This window comes from Ammospiza caudacuta, chromosome 9 (genome assembly GCF_027887145.1).
Source record: "Ammospiza caudacuta isolate bAmmCau1 chromosome 9, bAmmCau1.pri, whole genome shotgun sequence".
NCBI classification, from domain to species: domain Eukaryota; kingdom Metazoa; phylum Chordata; class Aves; order Passeriformes; family Passerellidae; genus Ammospiza; species Ammospiza caudacuta.
The window spans coordinates 35,844,965-35,862,904 of NC_080601.1; the positions used below are offsets into that span (position 1 = coordinate 35,844,965).

General features: G+C 49.3%; 1 protein-coding gene across 2 annotated transcripts in view; it reads right to left on the reverse strand.

Moving 5' to 3' along the window:
- Positions 1-478: 478 nt before the first annotated feature.
- The window catches only part of CTBP2 (C-terminal binding protein 2), a 42,097-nt gene continuing 24,635 nt past the window's right edge, over positions 479-17,940 (reverse strand). For both annotated transcript variants that reach the window (XM_058810859.1, XM_058810858.1), the window contains 8 exons: positions 13,348-13,502; positions 11,563-11,707; positions 8,692-8,898; positions 7,932-8,146; positions 7,347-7,477; positions 6,387-6,514; positions 5,681-5,798; positions 479-4,172 (listed from right to left, as the gene is read on the reverse strand). In XM_058810859.1, coding sequence (XP_058666842.1) covers positions 3,992-4,172; positions 5,681-5,798; positions 6,387-6,514; positions 7,347-7,477; positions 7,932-8,146; positions 8,692-8,898; positions 11,563-11,707; positions 13,348-13,502 — 1,280 coding nt within the window. In that variant the 3' untranslated portion in view covers positions 479-3,991. The remainder of the gene's footprint in view (positions 4,173-5,680; positions 5,799-6,386; positions 6,515-7,346; positions 7,478-7,931; positions 8,147-8,691; positions 8,899-11,562; positions 11,708-13,347; positions 13,503-17,940) is intronic.

The window sequence follows — 17,940 nt, forward strand, 5'->3', positions numbered from 1 at the left end:
GTTCTCCCGTCCTAGATTCCACTGAGGTTTATTATGTCTTCACCTTTTTTGGCCTTTAGATTTGCTCTGCTTGGTGCATGCCCAGATTTCCAGGCGAAGGATGAATGCTGCTCTGCCATGTGTCAGTGACCCAAATTCACCACCCAACCCCAGATACTACAGGGGTTCTTCATGAGCACATGGTCCTGGTTCAAGTTCCCTTTCTAAATTGGGATTTGTTTTTATCCTTACCTTGCAGTGAAATCCTTTTATACCTCGTCTAGCTGAGGATGTAAAGCTTTTCTGTCAGGGAGCTGAATGCAGGGTAAGCTGGGATGAGGATTTCTGTGCCCTGAGCTGGCGTGCAGCCTGTGCTGGAGTGGTTTATGTGTCGTGCTGTGACCATGGGGGTCCTAACTCAGCCAGCCTGAGGAGCTCTCAGTGGCCAGACCTGTAACTTCAGATCCCAGCTGCCCTGTGGGCAGAGGAAAAGCCCCTGGTTCCATGGGCTGCTCAAGGATGCTGAGGAGTTTTCACTTTGCACCCACGTTCTTCTGGCAGCGCTGTTTGTTCGGGGAAGCAAAGCTTGTCCCAAGGGGAGAATTACCAATGTGAAATTCTGCCTTGAGCCACAGTGGCCCAGCTCTCCTGCCCTGCCCTTGTGGTGTCCGTGGGCAGCCTGCAGTGTGCCCTGTCCCCCAGCCCTCCCCTGAGCAGTTCCCTGTGCTCAGTGCAGCCGATCTCACGCGCACCGATGAATTCCGCACTGCTCCGACAGGACAGTCCTGGAACTTTGGATCACTTGGCTTCCTTGATCATTGTTGTTTTGTTCTGATGTGCTGTACAATGGTCTGTTCAGGTTCACATGCTTCACAGGCCCTTTGGGAGCTGGTGAAGTGTCTTTTCCAGAATCAGAGTAATCCAAACCTCCTGTACTGGTAGATTAAAGAGCTGCAACCCCCAGCTTCGTGCTCGCACTGCAGTCAGTGTATGTCAGTGGCTCCTCAATCACACACCTGGAAGTTTACAGGCACTGAGGTTCATCTGCACACACTCCCTTGCAGCTTGTCAGCAAGTTCTGCACTTTCAGCCATGAAAATATATACAAAAAATTGGGTTTCTCAATGTTATTTTCCTTATATATTGCTCGCAGCAGCACATGCTTTCCTAGCAAAGAACTTAGCTTTTCATTGCTACCTCCTTTACAGCTGGTCAAGAGTTTTTTTCTGGTTTTATTTATGACTTCCTCAGTGAAAATCCCTGTATTTCTTTTGTTTTTAATATATTAAAATTTGGTAATTCTGGATTCTTCCAAAGTTCTGCTGCATGGCTTATGGCAAATACCCCTGAGTTGCATTTCCTCCATTACCCAGGTTGGTTTGTGTGTGTGGAGACCTTAATTTCTGCTTTTCCCTTTTCTCCCTTTGATTCAGTAACTTCCCTAATACATTTTTGAAAGGTTTTATTCAGTGTTTGTCACCTTGAAGCTGTTTGTTTTGACAGCTACTTTGACATCTTTGGAGTTCTCCCTGGAGAAAAAGATGATTATCCCAGGAGATAACCCGTCTGCTTTCCCTGAGTGGGACAACAGCAGCATTGTCAGCCACAAACCTTCAGCAGCAACTGTTCATTTCCAATTTCTTTGCCCAGTAATTTTCCATTTGAGAGCTGCAGCTCCTGGTGCTCTGGCATCTCCCAGCTGTGATGATACTCTTCCCCTTCCACGGCTCCAATCTTTGCATGTTTTGCTGGTGTTCTCCCTGCAGGCACTTGTAACCTTTGGGATGGCTTAACCTGTGTTCCTGTTGAGCTTGTGGCACTTGGGACCTTGGTTTTGGCTGAAAGGGAAGTTGTGAGTTGGATGAAAGCTCCAGCATGTTGTGAGCTCAGAGTCACTGCTGGCACCCGGATCCTGCGGCGCAGGTCAGGGAGAGACTGGATCATTGAGAAACAAAGTACCAGGGCTCGTTTATTTTTAAAACAACTAAACCTGAAACATCAATTCAATGTTTTCCTCTTGGTTTTGATGGTCATTTTGGTGTCTCCCAAATGCTACCCCTGTATGTGACCTGTTTTATCCCAGTTTCTCACAGAGGTCACGGATAATTCACTGCTGGGCTCTGCTGAGCACTGACAAGGAGCAATCACTCTGTAACAGGTGACCTCTTTGTGTGGATGTTTGAAGCTGGTAACCAAGTTTTCAGTTTAATTTTAAGCAAACAAAATACAGAGTTTTGTAACTTGGACACTTTGGTTTCAGCTTTTTTTAGTCCCCATCTAACTCCATGTGTGTGGCACTTGGACACACTGGTAAAGAAGGGTGCAAACAAGAACAGACAGGCCTCTTGCCCAGTGAGGCTCAAAGCCAGCAGCACCTCTTGAGCACTTTTTTGGCTTTATTTTTCAATGGTTTGATAATGCTTCAGCTCTTGAGAATGTACAGAAAATGTTGAGTTGTAGCTGCCTTTGTACCTAATGGAAACCCACAGTGATCTCTTCATCACAGAATGGTCTGAGTGGGAAGGGACCTTCCCCTCCCACTGGACTGTAACAATGCACCAAGTGTGACCAGAATTATGTTTCTGTACCTTATGGGTTACCTCTCAGTGTCTCCAAGCCCCAGATTGCAGCGAGAGCTCTTGCCTTTCAGAAATTATAGAAATTTTATCACTTTTTATTGAAAACTGCACTGAACGCTAAATGTCCACCTTTACAATAAACAAATACAGTAACGGTAACACACTAAAACCAAAACATACTGATAGCCATTGGTTTCTTTTTTGTCTGTTTGGGACAGCTCAAGATTTCTTTTTTTTTTTTTTTTTTTTTTTTGTCACAGAAACAGGAATGTACCCATACAAAGGCTCAAAACAGGCCATCTTTAAAAACAAAAGGCGGTGATTCACAAAAGACTATGAATATAACATGTAACTAGTTGATACAAATCTAATAGGATTTGTTAAAATCAGTCACATCTAATAACACATCTTGAAGTGTTCTTGTATAAAATATCACGTGAAGAAAAGAAGATTTTTATCAATGTCTAAAAAAGTGGATTTTGTTCATAGACAGTCTGACAAGTTACCATAAAAAGTGTTTCCTGAGACATAAGGAAATGCAACATTATTCTTGAACCCTTTCCAGCTCAAGACTTTTTCCACTTGATAAAATAGCTGCAGATTTAAAACTGAGAAAATATATCTGAGTACAAATAGTGTGTGAAACTTAATACTTTCTTCTTTTTTTTCCTTTTTTTTTTCTTTTTTTTTTCTTTTATTTTTTCTTGCATCATTGCAGGGCGTAGGTGGATGCACAGCTACTTTATTCAGTGTATTGGGCAGAGAAGAGACTGGCAGTTTGGTTTTCCTTCGCCTGGGAGGGCAGTGGTCACTGCCAGGAGCCCTTTCTGCCCTTCCCATCCCACAGATCCCAGCTGGAATGGCTGGAACTCAGACCTGGCAGGAGAACTTCTGTTACACGGCACTGGCCACTGCAAAAAGGAGGAGGAGGAGATTTTCTTTTTTTTTTTTTCTTCCACTTCTAAGCCAGGACTGCTGCCCCCTGTTAGGAGAGGTCACCAGATGCAAGAGAAAGGAGAGGGCTGAAGCCACACAATGGTTTCTTGTTAACTCTGTAAAGATGGCTTAATTCAGTGGCCTGGACACAGTGCAGGAACCCTGTCCTTCCCAAGGAATTGAGGGGGGAAAGAAATTCATTTTTATTCATGTGATTGATGCACAGATGAAGGAAACTCAACACACAATAACAGAAGTTGCTCATTAATGTATCACATCCTAGTTTTCAGCACTGCAGGGAGCAGGTGACTTCTCTGGGGCTTCTCCCCAGTCTTGGCTGCTGTCGCTTTGTCGGGAACACTGGAACATCAATGATGCCTCTGTCCAAAATCAACATTACAAATTTCGTATCAAATTCTTCTCTTTTTAGTTCATGTATAACTTCTTTTCCAATGTCTCTTGGTCCTAAGTTTATTGAATGGTTTTTAAATTATCTGCTATTGCTCGTTGGGGTGTTCCCTGTTGTCGCCGTGTTTCGTGGGCTGGTTGGGCGATGGAGCTTGGGAAGGATGTGCCACTGTGGGGAGGTTGTGGGTGACAGGGATGCCGCCGGGAATGATGCCCTCCATGGCTGCTGGGATTCCTCCTGGTGCCACACTCACCATCCCGGGGGGATACCTGCCACAGGGGACACAGAGAGGCAGGTTTGTCACAGCACAGCTCGTCACACACCCCTCAGCCCACCACCACTGGAGGAACCACAGCAAGGAGATCCCACCTCCCTCCTGGAGCCAGGTTTGCTTTTCCTTTTAAGTCGCAAGGGAGAGTTCAGAGTTAAACACCAACTGCTGTGCCTTGGGTAAGTGTCTTCTGCCACACCACTGGAACTGCAGCTTGTCTTGTGCTCTCACCATGGGGAGGCCCTTCTCCTTTGGAAATTTGGGTAAGGAACCATGTAGAATGTTCTCTGAAAGCCCAGATGCTGGTGTGCTGACCCCATCATCCCTGTGTGTGAATACCTTGAACACCTACACCTGGTTTGTAAATATTTCCTGGAGCTGCATCTTCCTTGTGGAACAGCAAAACTCAAAAGGTGGTTTCGGATTTAATTAGCTTTTCCAAGAGCAGGAGGAATTGCACACGTTCCAAGAAACAACAGTGAGTTTGAAAAAGGAGAAGAATAATTATTTCTTCAGCTGTGATGTGGGGGCAATGAGGACCAAAATCCATGTGGAGCTCTGTAGCCATGTGAGGCCTGAGGAGTCCCACTTCCCTGCAGCTCTACTGCCTTGAGGCAAGGTGGGTTGGGAAGGGAGAAGGGAATTTCACCTGCCTGTGAGGGCGGTGAGCTGAGCCAGTTTACAGGGAGGGCTACAGGGAGCTTAGCCAGGCTGCAGCTCCCTGCAGAGAGGTTAAGCTGGGAAGCCAAGGCCTGTCCTTGGGTGCTGGCACTGCCCACGTGTTGGGAACAGGAGTGGGAACAGGGGAGGCTCTCTCCAGGTTTGGATGTTCTGCTGGGCAGAGGGAGCCTGCACTGCCTGTGGCCTGCATGGCCCAGGAGCTGCCAGGAGCTGTCCTGGGCTCTGCTGCTGGATAGCTCTGGCCTGGCTCTGCCTGACATGACCTGATGCGCCCTGCAGGGCATTTTGTAGCTCAGAGTATTTTTGGCAGCGGTGATACCCTGAATGAGCCCATGTTCCAGCTCCTTGAGCCTGATGGCTCCTACCAGCACACTTGGAGCCATCTAAACAGAGCAGTAAATAACCCTTAATCTTGGATTAGGTGGAAATTGGGTCACCTGATTACAGCCCTGTATTTGGAGCTTTTCCTGTGGCTCATTAACCTACCTGTGGGCTGGGCCTGGCTCACAGAGGTGCTCATGGACAGGAGCACCGAGCTGCTGCTGCATTCAGAACTCACACCCAGCCTGTGGGGGATCTGGGGGGTTCCTGCCACTTCTAGAGATGCCGCCCAGCGACTCCCAGCCCACAGGGATGCTGCTCTGGGAAGGGAGGCTGCACCCACCCTTGGGTTGGCTCAACCCCATCAGGAACCCCCGTGCTGTGAGTGCTGGTCCCCAGGGAGGGGGTGACAGCACCGGGTGCCCACCCTCGCTGTGCCAGCCCGGTGTTCCCGGTGTCCCTGTGTGTCCCTGCCTGTCCCGGTGCTCCCGTTCTCCCGCTCACCTGTACGTGGCACCATTGAGCTCGGGATGAATCGCCTGCTGGTCTATTACTGACCACGGGGCCGTCGTGACAAAGAATTCCTTGTTGACGCAGTTCCTTAGGCTCTCCGGGATGCGCCCTGCAGTGGGAGAGAAAGGTGAGGCTGTGTCGGGTTCATCACCTTCCAAAGAGCTACAATGCCTAAAGTTCCACTATGTCTGTCAGTGTAAAGGGTGGGAGGGAAAAATATCCCCCATTCCTTGTTTCAGGAGGGTGTTTGGGCTGTCCCGAGGCGCAGGGTTAGTGACCAGTTTCCCACCCTCACTCCCAACACTTGGCTTTCAGAGGAGCTGTTCCCTTAAGGGTGACTTTTGGGGGAAGAGAAGAACTTTTTTTGCTGGGGTACTGTGCCCACCACCTTGGAATTTGGTTTTGGAATGCAGTGCTGTGTCTGTGGGCCAGCACCAGGAACAGGAGCAGCTTCCCAGTTCTGTTCTTCTTCCCAGTCACAGACACCAGTATTTGCCCATTCATTAAAAAAATAAAACTAACAAAACGTGTCACCCAGTCATGACAAAACAGGGAACTTTGGGTTCTCAGCTCTTTTCCTGGGAAGCAGACTGGGGTTAAATCCCTTTCCCCTGGGCAGGGTGAATCCTGTCTCTGCTCCTCCTGGCTCCTGTTGCAGGCACCAGGGAGCCAAGCCCAGCAAGCCCGGGGCTGGTACCTGTGATCGCGCGTCGGATTTCGGTGGCAGCAGCTTCTCTCATCTCTAGGGATGCCTGCTCACTGTACCAGGCTGTGTGCGGGGTGCAGATCAGGTTGGGAGCATCTTTCAATGGGCCTTGAGCAAAACTGGGAGCAGGGGAAAACAAACAGATTAATCAATGTTTGAACAAAGAATGAAAGATGAACAGCAAAAGGCTTGTGGTCTGCCCTCTGCGTATGCAACACTCCCTCCAAGGCCAGCCTCGATGGGGCTTGATGAACCTGCTCTAGTTGAAGATGTCCCTGCCCGTGGCAAATAATTGGAACTAGATGAGCTTTAGGGTGCCTTCCAACCCAAATAATTCTGTGATTCCCTGGTCTGATGGTCCTGCCAAGCCAAAATGGCCACAGAAGTGCTGGGGAGGAAGCACAGCTTCTGTGCAGGGCTCAGAAAATGCAGCCTTCTGAAAATGCACCACAAAAGGGCTGAAACACCAACTCATGGGATGTTTGGGCTTAATGCTCCCATGGGAATAATGTCTGGGGTGTCTGCAGCACTGTGAGGATAAAGGGACAGGCTGTGGGTGATCCTGGGATGGGAGGGGTGGACACTGCGGTTCCCCTTGTGTAGGAGCAAACTTTTTGCTCTTTAAATATTCCTGTAGTGAGAAAAGCTGCGCTCTCAGTTACAACCCAGCCCTTCCCAGGCTGCAGGCAAAAATACCCAGCACTGAGTGCAGTGAATTTGTACTCAAGGGCTAGTGAATGTTTTGTGTTTTTTTCCTAAACACAGGTTGGGTTCTCGTTCCAAGCTCCCAGTGTCCCTTTGAGCACACACAGCCCCAGTGCTGGACTACACCGATGGCTGCTGCAGGGTGACAGCAGCAGGACTGTCCCCTGGGGCTGGGCAGTGACACTCAGTGGGTGCTGGGTACCCCTGATGGTGACACCGATGTCACCCCGCGAGCGGCAGCGTTACCTGAACGGTTCCGACTCGTGCACGTCGAGCGCGGCCCCTCGTATCCGTCCCTCCTTCAGGGCTTGGGTTAAGGCCTTCTCATCCACCAGCCCCCCGCGGGCCGTGTTCACCAGGAACGCCCCCTGCCTCATCTGTGCCAGCCCAGAGAGGGATGGGGTCAGCTGGGTGCACCCACCCTTCCTGTCCTCACCCCATCCTCATCCCTGGGGTGCTGCCCCAGCTGCAGGAGCATCCTGCTTTGTGTGCTCCAACGCTCCTGTCCTCACCCCCTCCCTGGGATGCTACCCCAGCTCCAGCGGCATCCTGCTTTTCGTGCTCCAGCCCCAGAGCAACCCCATCCCACTGCACATGGGTTTTCCATCTCTGGTTGGAGTTGGCAAATAAAACCCACCATCACCTCTGCACCACAGGGATGGGGATCATTTACCTGGCAGGACACTGCTCCCCCTGAACACCGTGGGGAGACACACCTGGGTGCAAGCAGCTCTTCTGGAGCTGCTGGGGAAGCTGAGGGATCTGTGGCCAGCCCTGCCCACCACCAAAGCTCTCCTCGGCCGTGCACGCACGCGAGGGTGAATGAATTACCTGCTTAATCGTGAAGTCGTTGATCAGGTGGTGGTTGTGTTCGTTGAGGTTGCAGTGCAGGGAGACGCAGTCGCTCTGGTAGAGCAGGTCCTGCAGGGTGTAGACCCGCTGGACGCCCAGGGAGCGCTCGATGCCGTCCTGCAGGTACGGGTCATAGAAGATCACGTTGAAGCCAAAGGCCTTGGCTCGGACCGCCACCGCCTGCGCAGTGCGACCTGTGCCGAAGGGAAGGGACAGGGCGAGTTAACTGAGCCAAATCCCCTGTGTCCGTGAGGCTGAGACCCCAGCAGGACCTGAAGATTGTCTCCAGGCATTTCCATGCCTTGCCTCAGTTTCCCCATTTAATCAAGCTTTTACATTTAATTTGCTGATCCCACCTCTAACGCTGAAACTCTCTACAGCTGTGGCTGAACTTAAGCTCTGTTTTACACAGCCCTTCCACTGTGCGGGCCAGAGTGGCTCAGGAAGGCTGAGGTGGTGCAGCTGTGGCACAGGGATGGGGTATTTTTGGGAGAGGACAGTAGCACTACATCTAGAATTGTGGTCCCTCTAAAACCCCACTGTGTTTCACCAGTGCTCCTCCAAGGACTCAACCACAGCTCACAAACAGCTCCCTCCCCAAAAACCCACATGAGCTATTCTCCCCATTTCACACCAGTGGTGGCTCTGAGTTTGGAAATGCTCCTTTTGGCTCCTCCCCAGGGCCGTGCAGAGGCTCTGAGCCCCCCAGGAGCAGCCCTCCCCCGCGTGTGGCACGCACCGAAGCCGATGAGGCCGAGCGTCTCCCCGCGGATGCGCGCGGCCCCCGAGGCCACCTCGCGGATCTGCTCCACGCTCTGCACGCGCGTGCCCTCGCGCAGCGCCTGGTACAGCCACGTGTTCCGCCGGTACAGGTTCAGCACGTGGCACACCGTGGAGTCGGCCGTCTCCTCCACCGCCGCCGACGGGATGTTGCACACGGCGATCCCTGCGGAGCCACACACATCACACATCAGAGATCACACACACAGATCCCAGATCTCACATCACAGATCACACATCACAGATCACACATCACAGATTCCACACACAGATCCCAGATCTCACATCACAGATCACACATCACAGATCTCAGATCTCACATAACAGATCCCAGATCTCACATCACAGATCACACATCAGAGATCACACACACAGATCCCACACACAGATCCCAGATCTCACATCACAGATCACACACACAGATCCCACACACAGATCCCAGATCACACATCACATATCACACATCACAGATCCCAGATCTCACATCACAGATCACAGATCCCACATCACAGATCACAAATCACAGATTCCACACACAGATCCCAGATCTCACATCACAGATCACAGATCCCACATCACAGATCCCACATCACAGATCCCAGATAACACACACACACGACAGATCACACATCACAGATTCCACACACAGATCCCAGATCTCACATCACAGATCCCAGATAACACACACATATCACAGATCGCACATCACAGATTCCACACACAGATCCCAGATCTCACATCACAGATCCCACATCACAGATCCCAGCCCTGCCAGCTCCTGTCCCCTGGCTAAGAGATGACTCCCAGCTGCCCTGCCCACAAGCTCCTTACACTGGTATTCACTCTGTGTCACCGTGATATTTTCTGAAAAATCCTCTTTGCCCAGGATTTTCTCCTGGGAAGCTGAGAAGCCTCAGGCTCTTCAAACTGAGAAGCCTCAATTTGAATTCAGTAACAATTCAAATTGAATTGTTTTTGAAAACAATAACAAAATTATTGTTTTCAGGAATGAAAACAATATTTATCTGATTTGCTTTTCCTGTGTTTGCTGCTTTGGAATGTGGCTTGGACATTCTTTATCAACAGGTGAATGTTTGATTGGTTCCATGTGAATTGTGTCGCATTAATGACCAATCACAGCCAGCTGTGTCGGACTCTGAGTCCGTCAGGAGATTTTATTATTCATTCTTGTTAAGCCTTCTGATGTATCTTTTCTCTTTTTGTAGTATAGTTTTAGTATAGCATAATACAATAAATATAATAGTATAGTATATAATAGTGTATTATAATATATACAATATAATACAATACAAATTATATATTATATTATATTATATTATATTATATTATATTATATTATATTATATTTATTCAATATAATTAATATAATATAATATAACAATAAATCAGCCTTCTAAGAACATGGAGTCGAATTCTCATCTCTCACCTTGTCCTGGGGACCTCACAAACACCACATTCTGTGCCCCTTAAACACCCACAAATGATGGTTCAACCCCATCATCCCAGTCTGGGGGTGCCTTTTAATTGGTCCAAACTGGTGCCCAGCCCAGCCCATCCCTGGCACTGTTGTTCAGGCACTGGTCATTGATTGACTGCACAGTTTAAAAACCACCTTATGGAAAGCAATACCAATTAAACTTTACGCTACATTTGTGGGGAGTCATTACATTTTCTACTCGAAACCACATCATTTGGCCACCCAATTTGCCAAGTAAAAAAAGAAGGATTATGCTGCAGTATCCCATTACTTCATTCGTTACATCTTTCCTTTCCTGATGTTCAAAGCCACAGAACATTGTTATAATGGATAATAACAATAAGAGTTAAAAACATGAAGAAACCATTACACTGAGGAGACACTGTTCTCCTCTTGAAAAAAAGAAAACAATTCACTATATTGAGAATTGCTTTTTTTAGGAATGACTATTTGCGACTCTCTCATCGCAATTATCTCTGTAAAACAGCTCAGGTGGAATGGCTGTTATTCTTCACTTCCCCAGAGATAACCTTTAATACAACATATCCCAAACATCACTGCAGGGCTGCTCCACAGACTGAATCCTGGGATCAGATGAGTAAAGCCTGTTGTAACTCAGCTGCTGAAACCAGGGTACAATTAAACTCCTGGAGCTGGGGCTGTGCAGCCAAAAGTCTCTGTGAGCACCCAAACCAGTCTGGAAACTGGGTGGCCCCAGCACTGTCTTACAACATGACCCTCCCTGTTTCTGGCAATCCACACTAAAAGCCCTTTTCAAGTTTCTGAGGCACCTTTGATGAGATGGCAAAGGAGGTGGCAACAACCCAAGACACAATTCCTGCTCCACCATCCAACACAGCACCTTCCCAGCAGAGAGGGCATGACTCAGAGAACCAGCTCAGATCAACAGACTGATCTTGCTTAACTAAACATAATAAAACACCCTTCCTCCAATTTTTCTAAAGCTGTATCAACTCTCCTGTGCCAGAAACAGAACAGCCATACAAATATCCAGCGGTGTGAGGGGGCACCTGGAACTCGGAACAGTGCAGGAATGAGGGATTCAGGCAGGGCAAATTTAACATGAAATGAACTCAAAAGCTGCCTTCTAAAACTGCCCAGTTTTGTTCACTTCATGGTCAAGTTTTCTTGTCATAATATTCTCTGTGTGCAAAAAATGTGAACTGCACCTCTAACTTTAGGGGCTGAATGGAGGTCCTGCCTGGAACTGTGCTGTGCCAGCATGGTCCCACGGAAGCAGCAGATCCCTGAGCTGATTTTAAAGGATTGGAAGGGCAGGGGAAGGAGTGAGGGTGCAGAGCTGGGACCTACCGAGCTCCCCAGCAGCTTTGATGTCGATGTTGTCGTAGCCGCTGCCTATTCGGACGATGACCCGCAAGGCCTTGAACTTCTCCAGGTCCTCCCGGGTCAGGGTGATGGTGTGGTACATCATGGCCCCCACAGCTTCATTCAACACCTGCAACACACACAGCAGTCAGGGCAGGGTGATGGTGGGGTACATCATGGCCCCCACAGCTTCATCCAACACCTGCAACACAACACAGCAGTCAGGAGCCACCAGCACGCCTGGGGGGACACCTGCAGCTCAGGAATCAGGAGTATGACCCAGGGAGTTGGGCATTTTCACTGCTGACCTGCTATCTGAGCCAGGTGTCACCAAACCCTGCATGGGTGTGACCCAACAACAGCTTTGGGAATGGACTTGGTGAATGTCTGAAAATGATGGTGTTACATTTGAGCAGACCAGGTAGATAAAAACCAGGTTTGTCTATCACCTGGACCCTTTTCCAGGTGGGTATCTGCAAACCCTCTGCTTCCAAGCAGCAGTAATTCTGCTTTTGAAAGGAATGAGGTGTTGCAGCAGTGTCTGTTGGGGTGAACAGGACTGTGTGACACCCCTAACACCTCCACCTCCTTGTGCATGTGAAACCCTGGCCACTCCAGTCACATCCACCTTCCCTGGCTCTTCCCAGGGGGCCTGAGAAGCTCTGCAGAGGCTGCACAGTCACAGGGCTGGGATTTGTCCCCTTCAGTGAAGATCCAGACCTATTCACCATGACCTACCTCAGTGCTCCAAAAACCCAAGACTCACCCAAACACCCCAAGCCTGGCTCACCTATTAATGTCTCACAAAAAACTCCCACTCTCCTTGCCCCAAATTTAACATCTGCAAAGACCAGCACTGATGCTATTTGTATTCCTCTTTCCCAGATCTTGGAAGTGATTTCCGATCACTTCAAACCTCATTTGAGGTATCTAAAATAATACTTTTAAGGGAATTATTTACATGCAGTTGAGTTCCCAAGCAGAAACACCCATCCACACTGCCTGGATCTGCCTGAATGATTCCCAAAGCTCCTCCACTCCCCCTGGAGAGGGAGGAGCTGCTGGAGGTGCAGCAGCACCTGTGAAGTCCCACCAGCTGCACCTGGGGTGGTGTCAGCAAAGCCACACAGCAGCACCACAGGCTTCAAAAAACATGAGAAATGTTAATAACATTGATGTGAAAAACCTGATGCAAAGAGATAAAGTGACTTTTTTTTTTTTTTTCCAAAATAACATCTGGCTCCTGAAACAGCCTGAATGAATTTTAATCTGCAGTGGCTTCTGTTGATGTTATCTCCTGATTGACTCAAAGTGCAGCTTTGTACACTTTCTGCTCAAAAATCAAACAATCACAGACTAGTTTGGGTTGGAAGGGAGCTCATTTTGCCAAACCCTTGCTATGGGCAAGGACACCTTCCACTATCCCAGGGTGTTCCAAGCCCTGTTCAACCTGGCCTTGGGCACTGCCAGGGATCCTGGGGGAGCCACAGCTGCTCTGGGCACCTGTGCCAGGGCCTGCCCACCCTCACAGGGAACAATTCCTAATTCCCAATTTCCCATCCAGCTCTGCCCTCTGGCAGAGGGAAGCCATTCCCTGTGTCCTGTCCCTCCATCCCTTATCCCAATCCCCCTGCAGCTCTCCTGGAGCCCCTTCAGGCCCTGGAAGGTCTCTGAGCTCTCCTGGAGCCCCTTCAGGCCCTGGAAGGTGCTTCACAGACGTGGAAGAGCCCAGCCCCCGCTGCCCCCAGCCCACCCCAGCTGTCCTGGTACCTTCTCGTGGATCTCCTGAGTTGATTGTGCGTCACAGAAGGCCACGGTGGCCAGGTCCTTGAGGATGGGCATCTCCACGGTGCAGTCCCTGCCGTCCAGCAGTGCCACCAGGGGCCGTGGGTGCATGGGGCCGTTCATGATCTGCGGGCGGATACCTGTGGGCACACAGGGGTTAAACCTCATCGGGGACCTGGTGACATCCTTGTGACACAGCGGGGACAGGGGTGACAGCAGCACGGGCTGAAGCCTGGCCAAGGGACTGGAGCACTCCCTGGGAACGCAGCTGTGGGTTTGCCCCTGGTTTGGTAGGGAATGGCTTCACCATTCTGATCACCTCAGAAAAACAAGTCCAAACAGAATCGCTCAAAAAAAATAGGATTATTGGAAAATCATGGAAAGAGCAGGACACTGAAGAGCTCTTTAGCACAGAAGGTTGTACTCTGATGTTTTACCAGCTACCAAAGGTTCATGGGAACAGCAAAGCTCATCTTGGTACACCCAACACTCTCCTCTGAGATGAGGAAGGAATTGATCACCAAGGGCCACAGAAGGCTGAATTTTATATTCTATTTATTGCTCTGTTGGGGATTAACTGGTTCATTTTGGGATAAGTCACTTAGAAACCTCTACACCTCCCTTTCAGTAAAGGTGTTTATTATATTAGGACCCTATGAAATATCTCAGGTGCCTTTCTCAGCTCCCAGGCAGTTTCTGGGCAGAGCACAGGGGAGGGAACCAGGTGCTCTGGGTACAATGTGATGCTTTATTTTGGCTGCTGCACCATTGGGTGGGCTGGAGCTGGAGGGTCTGGGTTTGAGTCCCCACACCCTCACACAAGCAGCCCCAGCTCCTTATCAAATCCCACATCTGCACAAGAACCTGCCAGGGCCACCAGCCAACATCTGTCTGCCCTTTGCATGCAGTAGTTGTGCTGGTTAGGGGAACAAGCCCAGGGCTTGGCTGAGGGCACTCCAGGGGCTGTTTTGGGGTATTTTGTGGGGGAATCTCCCCCAGCTGATGTGGGTGTTACAGACATGGGCACTGCTGGCCACAGCAGTGAACCCCAGACCTGTGGGCACCAAGAGTATGGTTCCAGGGAGGGACCCTGCACTGCTGCTACACTCACACAGCTATACTCATTTTACATGGGAAAAATAACTCCATGGAAACAGGCAGGTTAAATGGAGTGGGTTTAGTGGCTTTCCATTCCTTTTCTACTGAATGTGCTCAACTAACCCAGCAGACCTGACTGAAGGTTTTCAGCATTACAGGTGGGCGCTTTTGGAACTGGTCCTTCCCTCCCCCTTCCCCAGTGACGTCTCCATTAGTGGAAGTAATCCATTATGTTTGCCTGCATTTCATCCAGATGGGAGTGCAAGTGTGTCAATAGGCAGGGTAGAGTGCCGAGACGATCTGGATAAGGGAAAGAAGCTTGTGATAAGCAGATAAGCAAGAATAAAAACATGGCCAAATCTCCGAGCGCTTACACAATCCCTCTGGGCAGCACTGCACCCCAGCTAGATTATTTTCTCAGGTTAACAAGCAAGTGAATTATAACACTGACTTAAATGCTTTCTAATGTGTATGATCTCCAAGGCTTAGAGCATCACCTGCCAGCCTCACACCAAACTGCAAACTAAAAGGAATCTGATGCAGGATCAAGGTGGCCATGGTGCCAGTCCCAGTGGCCACCAGCCCTGTCCCCAGCTTGGAGCCCAGTGCCCACCAGGCACCAGGACCATCCTCAAGGCAGAGCAGTGGGCACACAGAGGTTGGAGTGGCTTCCTGTGAGCGTGGCAGGTGGAAGATGAAACCACAGGTTATCTGAAACTTTGACATTTAATCCAAGCCCCAAAATAACGGGTTATTATGCTGCCCTTACATAAGCTTCTTTGAAAGTCAAACGAAACATAGCTTTTTTTTCTTCCTTTTATTTTTTTTTTTGAAGCAGCATCTGTGTCTTTGCTTGGGATTAGGGATGTAATTGTGCATGATGACACAGGCTTCTTAGGCACGTCACCCTTGCCCACACACTCAAGTGCAGTCACTGAGGATGAATGTGGCTGGAACCCGTGAGGTACTCACAGGAACTGCTCTCGTTTCTCGTACTTCAAGGAGTAAATTTATTTCAGCTCGACAAGGAAAGTTCTGAAGCAAATCAGTACAGGATGAAGTGCATAATGTATGGAAATTACGTTTTAATGAAAACCATTGACAGCTTAAACCATGGTCTGCTTTTCCCTCATCCACCTCTCCTGCTGCCTTTCCATCACCCTGCATCCAGGAACCATCGCGGTTCCCACCTCTGCACAAACACATCCAAACCAACACATTTGGGCTGGCAAAACCAAAGCACCCGGCTCATACAGCACGTTTGTTCTGCAGGCGACCGCTTCATTGAGAACGAGGTATGCCAGGGATCAGAAAGTAATTAAACAGCAGCCACTCCTCCCGAAATTGTGCTAAAACATCGCAGCCATTAACCCTTTCACTCTGCCAAACCGAGGGTACAACGCTGTGTAAACCACGAGCATCACCGCCCCTGTGGGGCTGGGTACCAGCTCTCCTTGGGGCTGGGGTGGGAGCAGCTCTGCCGAATTTGGGAAATCTCGGTGCCTCCCAATCTCAGTGCCTCCCACGCCATCTGAAGCTGATTTTTGCTGAGAACCTCCCCAGCTGTTCCTGCAAAGTTGGGGCAAGTATTGTTCAATACATTTTGGTTTTTTTAAGGCGTTTTCAGCCGCCTGCGGAGCCTGGCCAGCAGTGTGGGGAGAGCTTGCTAAGAAAGAGGGAGAGGAGGAATGGTTTACTGGGGGGGAAAAAAAAAAAAAAGAAAAAGAAAAAGAAAAAAAAGAAGAGGCAAAAAAGCAAGGTTTTTCAGGCACAGAGAACTCCAACTCCACCCCGGCTCACAGGCAGCGCCGCTTGTTGCACACAGCCCGGCGTATAAAGTGCTTTTGTTTCATTTTTAATACACAAAGCCTGCTTGTCCTTTCCTGCCGCTCCTCCCCTTTGCCACCCACTTGTATCCGATCCCAATGGCACCCCTGCCAAGAGAATTAGGGAGTGCTCCCTGCTAAATGGCAGCCTTTGTGTGACCGCAAGACGGCTGGTACTATCTCACCGAAACAAAAGCAGAAGCCATTTGCCTAATTCTTATTAATCTCAGTTGCCTGCGCCATGCAGCATTAAAATTAAAAAAAAAAAAAAAAGGAAAACAGAAAAAAAGGCTTTAAACATGTTGCCCCTGCAGTATATAAAAGTGCATCAAGAAGCGATCCTGACACTCGCCTGAATTACCCACTCACAACCAAGTAGCTACAGTTTTACAGTCAACTACACACTTTATTAAACAAACAGAAAAGAAACAGGAAATTTCCCCTTGCCTGGAAAATGTTGCCTCCACATTCTTCTTCTTATTAAAAACCACACATGGCAGTGGAGGAGTAGGGAGGGAGGAGGAAGGGGGGGACCCACACACGATAAAATACTACCACTTCTCAGTGCGCTGCCTCTCCTTTCGTCTACGAGGGGGTATCTTCAAACAAGCGATCCCGCGGCCCACAGCTGCAACATCTCAAGACAAATGTCTCTTTGAACACGCAGGGAAAAGAAAAGGCTTTTGTCCTGAGCCCCAGAAGAATGGTCTGAAATTGCGAGAGGAGTTTCAGTCACCTCTGCGCGGCTCCCAACTCTTCAGAGCACTCCCTCCAGACTTTGCCGAAGCTTTTAACTAATCGTAGTTCTTTCCCAGCCCTTGAATAAAATCATGTGAGTGCCAGCCAAAAAATCTTATGCTATGCACACTAAAGGGTTTGTATATGTCACAGTTGCTTTTCCCCCTTCCACTCCCCTCCTCCTATTGACTTGCACATATGACGGGGTTTTTTTTCGACTTGTCTCAAATGGATTTAATCTGTGCCACACTGCGTTTTATGTTTGTTTGGGTTTTTTTGTGTGCGTGGCTTTTTTTTTTTTTTCCAACTTAAAAATGAAACATGCCTTTCTTTCCATGCAGAGCGTGGCTCCAGAAAAAGGCTGATAGCCTTGAGGAGCAGCACCTCGAAAACAAACACAAAGCACTGGGGAAAGCAAAGGCTGTGCTGATCTCAGCTGCACCCAGAAACCAAGGGCCAAATTCTTTCTTGATGTGTGAGTCAACTGATTTTTCAGCATCATAAATGACACTCGATTGCTGGCAGGATTCACATCTTGGACACGTCCATCTCCTGGTCCTGCCCAGTTTGTCCCAAATAGGTAAAAGCAGCCCCACGTCATTGAGGGAATGGCTGGAGCGTTGTCAGGGGGGTTTAGGTTGGGTATCAGGAAAGGTTCTTCCCCCAGAGGGTGCTCAGGCTCCCCAGGTAATGGTGACAGCCATGAGGCTGCCAGAGCTCCAGGAGCTTGGACAACACTGCCAGGGTGGGATTGCTGGGGTGTCTGTGCAGGGACAGGAGCAGGAGTCAATGATCCCTGTAGGTCCCTTCCAACTCAGGATATTTTATGACTTTGTAATTGTCACCCCAATCCCCCACTCTGTCAGGAGTATGTAGGACACTGCTGCTGTGCAGTGAGAATGAGGGCAGGCTGTCC